Source organism: Durio zibethinus, chromosome 24, assembly GCF_047325235.1.
Source record: "Durio zibethinus cultivar Kanyao isolate XHJ-2024 chromosome 24, ASM4732523v1, whole genome shotgun sequence".
NCBI classification, from domain to species: Eukaryota; Viridiplantae; Streptophyta; class Magnoliopsida; order Malvales; family Malvaceae; genus Durio; species Durio zibethinus.
Window position 1 is genome coordinate 17,910,417 of NC_143185.1, and position 12,635 is coordinate 17,923,051.

Here is a 12,635-nt window from a genome sequence, read left to right on the forward strand (position 1 = left end):
TCGTCTCTTTTTTGGTACATATAAATTTAAGTCATACAATAATTGAAAAAAAAAAAACCACTTCTCATCTCACAAATTTGGATTTTGAAACAGGACTCCATTTGTGAGCTAGCGAGATACGCTCCTGCTACACCGCAAGGTGCGTTTTATAATTGAACGCTTAAGAATACGACTTCCATTCTCAAAACCAATAATTATCCCTTGTAAAAATTGGATAAATTCTTTCATACACTACGATCAACCTTAAAGCACCTTAAAAAAAATTTGACATTTATTTATCCCCATTTGAATGGAATTATCACTGTACATAGTTATTTATTTGACTTTTCTTTTTTTCTTTTTTTTTTTAACACGTGTGATGGTTAATCAATTAGCAACCCAAATCTTGATACCAAAATCAATGTCGCTGTTTCTTTTGGATAAATGAAATCAAGGTTGTGAGTACTAGTTGATCTAGGTTTGGTTCGGTGCTTTCCAACTGATTCGATTGCACTAGGCGCTTTGTAGCTCTCATGGGCAAGGCGTTGATTTCGACTGCACGATAAATAAAGCAGACAATTATTGACATGTAATGAGCAATGCAATCTAAAACGAGAAGAGGAAACAACACTGTTGAAGATTTTATTTATCTACTTACCTGTGAAGCACAATACACTCAGTCATCCCTCTTGAGCAGGGTAGCATAGTTATGGCTTTACTGTCATTCGAGTAATCGCTTGCTCCTTTCATACCCTTGAATGGATTATGCTGTGACCAAAGAAGAAAAAAGTTATTTTCTGAAATTTTCTTCTTTTCCATTTTAAAAAAGCCGAGGACAGTAGGCTTCTCTAATCCCGAGCGCAGATGTGTAATTTCTACCCTCTAACCCAAGGACGAAGGAATTAATTGATTGAACCAACTTTTCTTACACTATAGGAACATCCACAACTTTTAATAACTACAGAACCAAAAAACTTGAATGTAAAATATACTAGGTAATTTCTTCCCAATCTTTGATAGGCAAATCAAGTATAAAGACATTCCAATCAACTTATGTAAGATAAGAACAGTAAACAGATAGTCAAAACAGTAAAATTCCAACAAATAAGGAGAAGATGCAACAGGTAAGCTATTGTGGATCAACAGCTAAGGCTTCAATATCAAGGACAAGAACATGTCAGAACTCAAAAGAAAAACAGAAGAAAGAGGTAAGCCAAAGAACTTTATCAATGGTATAAATCATTTTGAGCTCATTTTCCTTTTAGACATTTACCTTGATGGGTACTGATCCTTCTAAATCAGTAAACCACAACACCATAAGTAAAAAACAGTTATTATTATTATTATTATTTATGAATTAGAGTAGAGTATCTTGGCCATCAAACACCATCCAGGGTGAATCAAGCCAACATATTTTTGAAAAGAAATTAATGGTTAATTAATTTCAGCACATATTCATAATGTGTCTGCCTGACATATACCGGATACCATATTTTAGTTTAGCTCTTCATTTGTGTTAGTTTGGGTGATAGAGAGTGATGTTCTAGAAGGAGGGGGACATCATTCCCTAAAAAGTCTTGGAGCAAGAATGTGTTGTTCCAATGGAGAAGACAGGAAATTGTTCGATCCAGAATATTTAAGATACAACTTGATTCCACAATGACACAGTAGTTGATGGCAAACTTATGATAACATGTTAATTTCTAGTTACCTTGATAAGAAATTAGATTGTAAGAATACACGTCAGACACATATAACAATCTCATAATAGTTTCACAAGTATTTTTACACACAAATGCATTTTTAAGTGTACAAGGAGTACAAAGAATATGAATAGACTTAAGGAGAAAATAATCATATACATATAAAGGCAAAGAACTCAATCCTCTTAAAGTAGATTCAGAAGGGGGGGAGATAGGCAGGAAAATAGAAAAGCAAAGAACATGATTAATAGAGGGCTCAAAAACACTAGTATTTGAACAAAAATGACAAAGGAAATGCATACTTGCCTCTTGATTGTCAGCTACAATGGTTCGCTTGATGAGGGGGCACTGATGCTATCAACGACCAGAAATTTGGGGGTATGTGTGTGCTTCTGACTGAAAAACTGCTCCTTCATTGCCAGCCTAGTAGAAACATTTCAATTGAAACAAGAAACCCACTTTTACATATTGGGATGCAAAGCCAAAAGGAACGCAGTCCTCAATCTATACATCACTAGCATCCATCTAGAAGGAAGAGCAATGCAGTGGTCTCCTTTCCAGTAACAAAAAGCCAAGAATCTAAAGCAAATAATACCAAGAATCAATACTCTATGTTCCTTCAATTCCATCAATTAACATTGAATATGTATTAGTATGGAGCTGGCAGCCCATTTTTTCCATGATGCTTAGGAGTTCAGAGCATTTATCAGCAAGCCCCCTTTCCAGTAAGCCATCAATAAGAATCTTCCAAGCTACTTCATTACTATTATAACCACAACGAAGCAAGTTATTAAAAACCATCTCAGCCTTCTCTTTACTCCCTTCATCATATAGTCCGCAAAGCAGTTGTCTGCAGGAGTCCAGATGCGGTAACTGGCCAGAATTGATCATTAGATCCACCACCATCATAGCATCATCATACATTCCCAACTCACAGCAGCAACTAAGAAGAGAATTGTAGACATCTTCACCTGGAGATATTCCTTGTTCACCCATGTGATCAAATAACCTTTGGGCTACTCCAAAGCGTCCAACTTTGCAAAGTCCTATGATAAGCTTGCTGTAAGTGTTAACATTGGGTACACAACCATGTTGATGCATTTTCTCAAACAACTCCAAAGCAGTGTCAAATTCCATTGTCTTCCACACATCAGCATGATTAAACAGCACCGCATTTGAAACCAAATCCATTGCAGGGCTGGCATCCTCTGTCCCTTGTTTCCTTTTGAGATGCTTGATTAAAAAACAATATGTATGATGAGAAGGCTCACAGCCAGCATCAAACATACGCTTGAGAACATCAAATGCAGAACACATTAATCCTAAGCACCCATATGCATCAAGAAGTAATGTGTATGTCAGAGAATCTGGAAAAATTCCTTCTTCCTTCATCCTAATCATCATATCCTCTGCTTCTTTCAGTCTCCCTACACCACAATACGCCTGAATAAAAGCAGTATATGTAAATACATCAGGTTGACATCCTGAGGAAATTTGTTGGTCAAGAATCCCATATGCATGATCAAAATCACCTCCTTTAAGCATCTGTTTAATGAGAATTGTATAGGTATATACTGTAGGCTTCACACCCATCCCTGCCATCTTTTTCACCATCAACAATGCTTCCTTCACATTTTTTGTGTTGCACAACCCATCTATAAGGGCATTGCAAGTGCATGAATTTGGCAAGCAGTCCTCATTAATCATTTTGTCAAGCAAAGAAAGAGCATCTTCAACTTTCCCAACCTTGCAATATCCATCAATCAAAGCAGTGTATGCAACTTCATTTGCTTTTAAGCTTTTCTCCTTGAGAGAGTCAAAGAGAATACGAGCTTCCTCTACCCTATCAACTTTACAAAGAGAGTCTATAAGAACACTGTAAGTCCATTCATCAGGAACCAAACCATTCTCCCTCATCATCTCAAGCAGCCTAAAGGCACTATCTAATTGCCCCATTTTACACTGCCCATCAATTAACGAATTATATGTGACCACACTTGGTACCAGCTTAAGTTCAAGCATCTTATCAAGAAATGCCATTGCCTTGTGTACATTCTTCTTACAAAACCCAGCTATCAATTCATTATACGTTCGATCATTTGGACAACAACTATTAGATTCCATCATACCCAAAACTTCCAGTGCAGCCTCCATTAATCCATGCTTGCAATATCCATCAATCAAAGCATTATAAGTGACCACACTTGGAACCAGCCCTTTCTCTAACATCCCATCTAAAATTTTTCTTGCCTCATCAACCTTATGTTCTTTACATAAGCTATCAATGATTACAGTGTAGGTATGAGCATTTGGCTCACACCCCTTCTGCAACATTTGCTCAAACAAATTCATTCCTTCTGACTTCCTCCCTACTTCACACAATCCACTAATAATCACCGTGTATGTACGAACTGTAGGATAACAAAAATCCTCTCCCATCGTATCAAACAACTTAATAGCCTCGTCAACACGTCCAGCCTCACAAAGACCATGAATAAGATTGGTATATGAAACCTCATTTCTGCGACAACCCTTATTTGGCATCATTCTAAAAACCTTAAATGCGCTATCTACATCCTTATTCCTGCAATGCCCCAAAATCAAGGAAGTAAAAGTAAACGTATCAGGACTCAATCCGGCCTGTACAATCTTACTCACATATAGTTGAGCCTCAACCACATTCCCAATCTTACAATACGCATTAACCATAGTATTCCAAGTAAAAATATTCGGCGAAACCATATCATTCAACATTTCACTATAAACAGATTTCATTTCATCAATCATCAAGAATTTCGATAATGACATCAACAAAAAATTATAGGATCTAACAGAAAGCTTAAATTTGGAATGAAGTTCGTCATTTTTATTCATTTCTTTTAATAATTCTAAAACGAACCGGGCTTCGTCGATTGAAGAGGAGGATTTGATCATGGCAAGGCGGATTTTCTCAGCTGGACCAAGGAATTTGTTAGTCACAAGGATGTTTAAAAGGGCAGAATAGGAAACAACGGAGTGTTTGAAATTGGATTTTCGAGAGATCCAATAGGAGAAATCGAGGGCAGTTTGGGGAAGGAGATAAGGGTTGAGAGATAAAAGGGAATGGACATGGGATGGGGATATGAAAGGGATCAGATTTGGGAGGGAAGGGTGTTTGTGCCAATTGGGTTTGGAGAGGATGGAATGGAGGAGTAAAGGGAGGTCGTGATCGGGTGAGTCGGGGTCTAAGGGAAGAGAGGAAGAGAAAGAGGAGAAAGGTTTTGTGAAGAAGCAGATGAAACGGAAGGACTCACCTGTATTAATAATGGCCGTTGGATTTCCCATCGTGGAGGTTCGAATGGCGGTGATGGTGGGGGATCCATTCATGGAAACAAGAAGGAGTAAAAAGGAGGCGGAAGGAAGAAAGTGGCTAGAGCTGAAGGAGGATTTTGGGGAGGCTCCTGCTCAGGTAAACGTTTCTCAGATTTGCTACTGCTTGTGCTCGGCTGCTGTAACATTTTTCTGCCTTTTGGGTTGTTCGGATTGGGCTTTGGAGTTTGGGCCTAGCCCATTTTCATGGACTCGTTCATTCTTAATATGGTGGGCTTCAAGCCAACCTCTTTATGGTATTGTTTGTTGATACAGCTTGGAAGTGGAGATTTTCGAGGGTAAAATTCAATGTTTAAATCTCTTTTTTCTTATTTTTTATTTTGATAAAATTATGTAACAGTAAAAGTTGCAATTATAAGAAAATACTTTTTAATATTTAGAAAAATAATAAACAAATCAAATCAACCTCCATAACTTAAATTTTGCAATGTACGGCGAACATTGTCTTATTTTTAAGTGCCACATGTCAATTGGTTATTGGTCCTTTTTTTGCTTTTTTTTCAACTTTTTTTTGTTGTTTTTTTACTTTTTTTCTTTTATAAAAGTTAATAAATATTTTTCCAAGTTATAAAAAATATATATTCTAAATATTTATATCGAACCTTTTTTTCTACCCTTTTCATTTTTTTGTTAAATAACAAAAATTATTCTTATTTTTTTTATATACTTGAGTAATGTGTGGTCATCAGTTTCGTTTCTTTTGATTATCGCGTGTTATTTTCAATGTTTTACTTGTTTTTTCGATTTCTTTATTTTTTAAAAAAATTCTTTAATGAATATTTTTTAACATTATAAAAATATATTTTTTCAATATTTTATTTTTTATGTTTGGATCCACTTATATCAAATTTTTTTACCCTTTTTAATTTTTTTCTTTTTTAATTTAAAAAATATTTAATAAAGAGTTTTTTAAATTTTATTTTTCGTAACACTACACTAATTGAATCTCGTGGTTTTTTTTTTTAACTTTTTTTTCTTCATTTTTTATTTTTTTAAAAATTATAAATAAATATATTTTAAATAATTTTTTTTTTATGGGTAGAACCCACTTATATTAAACTTCTGTTTTACTTTTCTTTTTTTACGGACTTTCTTTTAAATTTTTAATAACGATTTTTGAAGATTTTTTTTATGGCTCATTTGAATAATATATGATTAACAAGACTATTTCTTTGGGTCATCCGTGTCGTTTTTAGTTTTTTTTTTTCCTTATGTTTTCTTTTTTTTTTTTGGGTTTTAAAATTTTATTTTAAATTATTTAATAAATATTTTAAAATGATAAAATGTAGTTTTATAAAAATTGTATTTTTTATGTTTGAGACTCAATTATATCAATTTTTCCCCTTTTTACTTTTTTACATTTAAAAAATAATAAATAAATATTTTTTAAAATTTTAATTCTATATAAGACCCATTTGATATTAATAATATGTCAGTATTTTTTTTTTTTACTTTTGTTTAATACATTTAAGAAATAATTTTTTATATATATATTTAAAAAACCCATTTGATATTAATAGTATGCCAGTACATCATATGTTAAGTCAATTGATTCCTTTTTTTTTATCAAAAAAATGAATTCATATTTTAAAATTTTTCTTTAATAAGGGACCATTTGATGTGATTATTTAAACTATTTATTTTTTTTTCTTTTTTAAATTTGATGGTTTTTAAAAAAAATTAGTAAATATGTTGATATCACGATTGAATTTCATTTGATTTTCCCTTTTCAATCCTTTTTTAATTAGATTGATTTTACAATAAAATGAGTCAATCAATATAGATGGCAAAACAATCAGTATCATATAGGTTTATATCTATTTCAATTCGATATGAATATTATTGGAAAAAATCAATATTAAATCAATTCAAGATAATAGGCTAATTTAAATATTTGTATGTCACTTTCATTTGATTTTTTTTGTATGTTTTGTCATTTTTCATTCTTTAAAAAAAAATACATTTTTTAACAATAAAACCAATAAATATGGATGACAAAACAAAATTTGTTGACCTGTATAGGTTGCTACTTGATATATATAAATAAACAAAATTCATACGTGATAAGATTTAAATTTAAAATTTTATAACTTTTTTTTGCATTGATTAAAACAAAGATTGAGACAATTTTATTGGCTTTTTTTATTATTATTAAACTAGCTAAATTATTTAAAAAAAGTGTGGTTGTGGGGAACTCGAAAAAAGTTATGCTTAAGCTTTGCATAAATCAAACTTTAGTTTTTAGAAAATGAGCTCAAGTAAGCTGGCAAGCAGTTTGTAATTATAAGTCCAAGAGAGGCTTGGGATTGATACAGAAGCTTGAAATCAATCTTGTATACTTAGGCTTTTGTAGTCCATCTTCATTCAAGCTAGCTCATTATGGATAGCATGGATAACAAGCTTTGTGCTAAAAGGAAAAAGCATATGGGAGGTGTCGATCACACAAAGTCATAACTAAAGCATGAAAAGATTGTTACAGATGAGAAGCGTTACATCTAAGTTCCTAGTACAAATAAAAAATAGGGTGAAATAGTGCATCAAAAGCCTTAGCTATTCGGTTGCTAGTGTTTGGGAGGAAATAAGGTCAAGGCAAATGAAAGTCAGTTGCCATAAACTTGTCTGGTGTAAGCTGCACATCCTTAAATTTGCTATAATTGCTAGAATTACTGTGTTAAATAGGTTTCCTACTAAAAGTAAGCTAACAAAGTGGGGTGTTCATACAGATAAGTTAGTATGCTATGCAAGTAGGAGAATGAGAGTAAAGGATCACATATTTTTCAACTGCAGCTATTCAAAAGAGTTTTAAAGGTAGGTATTATACCTATGTAACCTATACAGGGAAGTTGCTAGATGGGAAAATGAAGTATAATGGGCTGTTAATAAGCCAAGAGGGAAAACATTGATTTCTGTTATACTTTGATTGGCATGACGGCATACATATATTGGATAGGGGCAAAAAAGAATAAGAAACTCTATAAATCAGAGGTGTTGGGCATGAAGCAATAAACACAACAATGCAGAAACAATATATTGCAATAAACTCACAATAATAAACAACAATCAACAATAAAAAAACATAAAAAAAATAAAGTACACCAAGATTTATGTGAAAAACCTTCTACTATAAAGGAAAAAAATCACGGACCACCAAAAAAATCTTCACTATCAAATAATGGATATACAAAATTTTTCTCTAGCTAAAACTAGAGCTAATCAACAACTAGAGAAAAATAATTAGAGAAATCTAATCAAATAAATGACTCAATAAATATACTATGAATTTATTCTTAGAAAGCTTCAAACCCAATCTTTACCATTCAAAGTGTAAAACTTTGAATCATAAATCTACTGATAAAATTTTAGCTCAATCGGACCACGGATCGATTTTTGTTCAATTAACTCTCTCTTCTTTTTTCTCTTTTTTTTTCTATTTTTTTGGCTTTTTTTTTTGTTTGCGACACTACCTTAAAATAGCATCATCTCTTTTTATTAAGTAGCTAAGGCTCCGTGTAAAAAGAAAGATAAAGGCCTAAGGCTTTCGATTAGTCCAAACCCAATTACATAGGGCTGGATTTCATTTTTCTAACAATTTCTCCCTTCAGTCCCATTAGGAGGAGATTCATCATTATAGCAGTTTTGTTTAGAACTTACCTTGGCCAAGGAAGTCATTTCAACCAAGTTACTACAGAGCTCAAGCTTCTTCTAAAGAAGTATCTTAGTTAACATATTTGTTATATTCTCACTAGTATATATATATTTTAATAGCATCTGCTATTCCTCAATCATTGAACATAATCAGTGATATCTAATATTAATGTGTTTTGTTCTAGCATAGTACATGATATTTTTACTCAAATCTAAAGCACCTAACTATTATAAAATATCACATACTCTTTCTGATTCAACCCCAATTCAAAAAAAAAATGTTTCATTCAAAGCATTTATTTACTTGTTTTGGTTGTTGTAATATACTTACCTTTGTAGTTGATAAAGCAATACACTTCTACAACTTAAACTACTAAGATATAACTCCTTTTACAAAAGTGAACAAATATCTTGAAGTAGATTTTTTATCATCAAGATCACCTGTCATGTTAGCATTAGTAAACCTTTCTAGAACTAGTTGTGAAACGTCATAACTTAAGCACATTTTTGAGGTGCCCCTTAAATATTTGAAATCAATTTCACTACTTTTCGGTGAATCTTTCTCGGATTAAAAAAAAATTTACTCTCTACATCAACTGTATGAGTAATGTCAAGCCATGTATAAAATATAAGATACATTAAAAAATCGACTGTAGAAGAATAAAGAATATTAGACATAGCTAGTTGCTCTTCTTTAGACACCGAATAAGATTTTTTACTCAAATGAAAATGATTGACAAGTGGACTGCTAATTAATTTAGCATACTGCATGTTGAATCTACTAAGCACCCATTCAAGATACTTTTTTTGTGACAACCATAACTTTTTAACTTTCCTATCTCGAATAATATCCATACTGATAATTTACTTTACTAGACCTAAATCTTTTATATCAAAGGACTTAGATAATTGTTCTTTTAACTTATGAACCATACCAACATCTTATCCCACAATCAACATATTATCAACATATAATAAGAGAATAATAAAGTTACCATCAGAGAATTTTTTGACATACACACAAGGATCCGTTACCATTCTTTTATAGCTGTGGTTCATCATAAAAAAATCAAACTTTTTGTACCACTATCGTGGAGCTTGTTTCAAGCCATTCAAGCTTTTCTTCAATTTACAAACTAAGTATTTTTTCTCTTTCATTTTAAAACCCTTAGGTTGATTTATATAAATATCCTCATGTAAGTCACCATGCAAGAATGTAGTTTTAACATTAAGTTGCTTAAGCTCAAGATTCAAACTAGCTGTTAATCTTAACACCACTCGAATGAAACTCATATTCACAACTGGAATGAAGATCTCATCAAAATCGATGCTTAGTTTCTGAGAAAAAATTTTTACCATAAATTAAGCTTTGTACCTCACTAGTTTATCACCATTTTTTTTCATCTTAAACACCCATTTATTTTTCAACAGCCTCTTCTTTTTCGAAAGTTTAACAAGATCATAAGTACCATTTTTTTGTAATGACTCCATCTCTTCTTTCATTATTTTTAACCAGTGCTCTCTATCTAGAATAGCCTGTATATCTTGAAAGCTTTTTAGCTTCTCTTACTACTAACTAAAATAAAATCTAAACTTGGATATCTGATAAATGGCCTATGCTCTCTAGTAGATCTTTTAAGCTAAAACTTTATACCACCTAATTTGAAGGTAGCTTTCTTTGCTCAACACTATTAGGTAAAGAGGATTGCTTCCCCTACTCAAAATCAATTGCATTTGGCTCATCACTAATTGTGGTTGGCTCATTCATATCTCCAAGTTTTATTTCTTGCTCATTTTTACAATCTATTGCTCTTTCTTGTGGAACCCTTATTGGTGTTGAAACATCACACTCAATAGTAATTCGTATAGTTTTCTTATCTTTTTCAAGGTTTGCTATGGTTTATTTTTCATGAAAGATCACATATTTACTCTCAATTGGCTTTCTTTTCACTGATCCCATACCTTATAGCTAAATTTCTTATCATTATATTCTATAAACACACATTATATGGCTTTACTGTCAAGCTTTAACCTCTGATCTTTCAGCACATGCATGAATGCTTTACATCTAAAAACTTTCAAATAAAAGTATAAAGTATTTTTTCCTGTCCATACTTTTTATGGAATGTCAAAGCCCAAAGAAACTTATGATGATCTATTAAGTAAATACCAAGTTGTGTTGACTGCTTCACCCCAGAATAGCTTTGGTAATTTTGTCATCATCAACATACATCTGACTTTTTTCATAATAGTGCGATTCATTCTTTCAGCTACATTATTATGCTATGATGTTCCAAGTTCTGTCATCTTATACTTGATCTCATACTTTAAATAATACTCTTCAAAATTTTTTAATGTGTATTCCTCACCATTATCAATTTGAATATGCTTCAAGGGTAATTTTGTCATCCTTTCCACCATTATATGAAATTTTTAAAAATATTACAATACCTGACTTTTATTTTTCAACATATACATCCAAGTATTATATTAAACATTATCAATAAAAATAACAAAATACATGCTACCACCTAATGACTCAACTTCAGTGGGACCACATATGTTAGAATAAATCAATTCTAATCTATTTTTTTTTCTTTGAGAACTCTTACAAAAAAAATTCTGCAATGCTTACTAAATAAATAATGATCACATGAATCAAGATACATACCTTTGGTTAAGGAAATAGAAGACTGCGTTGTTAAAACTTGTAACCCTTTCTCACTAATGTATGCCAGCCTTTTGTGTCACAAGTTTGCTGAAGCATCATCTTCAATGATATTTATCTAATTACCATTCAATTACATCCATGTCTTATACATTGTGCAGCATATGTCTCTCATTACAACTACCATAGATCTTTCGAGAATCTTCTGCTGTCTATTTTTTGTTTACTCTCATATCTCTCATTATTAAAAATATTAATAGCAAATAAGTTCATTCTCATATCTGAAATGTGTCTAACATCCCTTAAAGTTAATATGCAGTCTGTACTAGTTTATACAATAATATCATCAATCTCAGTAATCTTTGACACACTCTTGTTTCCTATCTTAGTGCAACCAAAATCTCCTATTTTGTAAGTTGTAAACAACTCCATCTTATGAACACAATTATATGTCGCTTTTGTGTCAACTATCCATTCAATATCAAGATCGTCAACATGATTACAATCACCATATGTACAAATCAAAATAACTAAATCGCTATCTGAATTCACTGCTGTAACATTGTCACATCTAAACTTTTACCTTTCTTATCTTTTACTTTTGCTTCAATATTTTACAGTATTATTTTATATGACTTGTTTACCCTAATAGAAACATTTTCATTTTACCTTTTGACTTAGATCTATGTTTAGATTTACTACGACCTTTTAAGTTATGACCTCTGTCAATGTATCTATCCCTGTTTTCTATGACTAGAGCTTAATTTTCAAGGTCTAAATATTTTCGTCTTGCTTCTTAATTAAGCACATTATCCTTTATCATCTTCAATATCACCTTGTAATCAGAAGCTAAATTAAAAATAGTCACAACTAGAGTATTCCAACTGTCTGGTAATAAACTAAAAAAAATAACGTATTTATTTCATCATCCACCTTAAGCTGTATAGTAGTCATCCGATTAAATATATCTTAAAAATCATTCAAATATTCTGTAATTGATCGTCTAACCTTGTACTGTAAAGTTGTAAGCTTTTTAACAAGTATAACTTTATTCATATTTATTTTTCTCTCACACAATGTTGCCAGTTTTTCTCAAATAGTATGGGCATCTATCTCCTGCATTATATGATCAAATATACAGATATCAAGTTATTTTTTTATTGAAGTCAGCATCTTTTTGTCTAATTTTTTTCAGCTTTCATCTTTCATATTTGTTGATTTAGTCGAATCACTCAATATCAACTTATACAAATCTTTATAGTATAAATGAT

At 31.7% G+C, this 12,635-nt stretch overlaps 1 protein-coding gene across 2 annotated transcripts; it reads right to left on the reverse strand.

Annotated features, from left to right (window-relative positions):
• Positions 1 to 253: 253 nt before the first annotated feature.
• On the reverse strand, positions 254 to 5,165 carry LOC111317010 (uncharacterized). 2 transcript variants are annotated; one of them, XM_089753593.1, is made up of 3 exons: positions 1,989 to 5,165; positions 638 to 747; positions 254 to 534 (listed from the first exon to the last, which is right to left on the reverse strand). In XM_089753593.1, the coding sequence occupies exon 1, from the start codon at positions 5,046 to 5,048 to the stop codon at positions 2,292 to 2,294; it is 2,757 nt and encodes a 918-aa protein (XP_089609719.1). In that variant the 5' UTR covers positions 5,049 to 5,165; the 3' UTR covers positions 254 to 534; positions 638 to 747; positions 1,989 to 2,291. The 2 variants fall into 2 exon arrangements, with proteins under 2 accessions (XP_089609719.1, XP_022775029.1); XM_022919294.2 differs by having other exon boundaries at positions 1,985 to 5,165.
• Between the last annotated feature and the right edge of the window lie 7,470 nt (positions 5,166 to 12,635).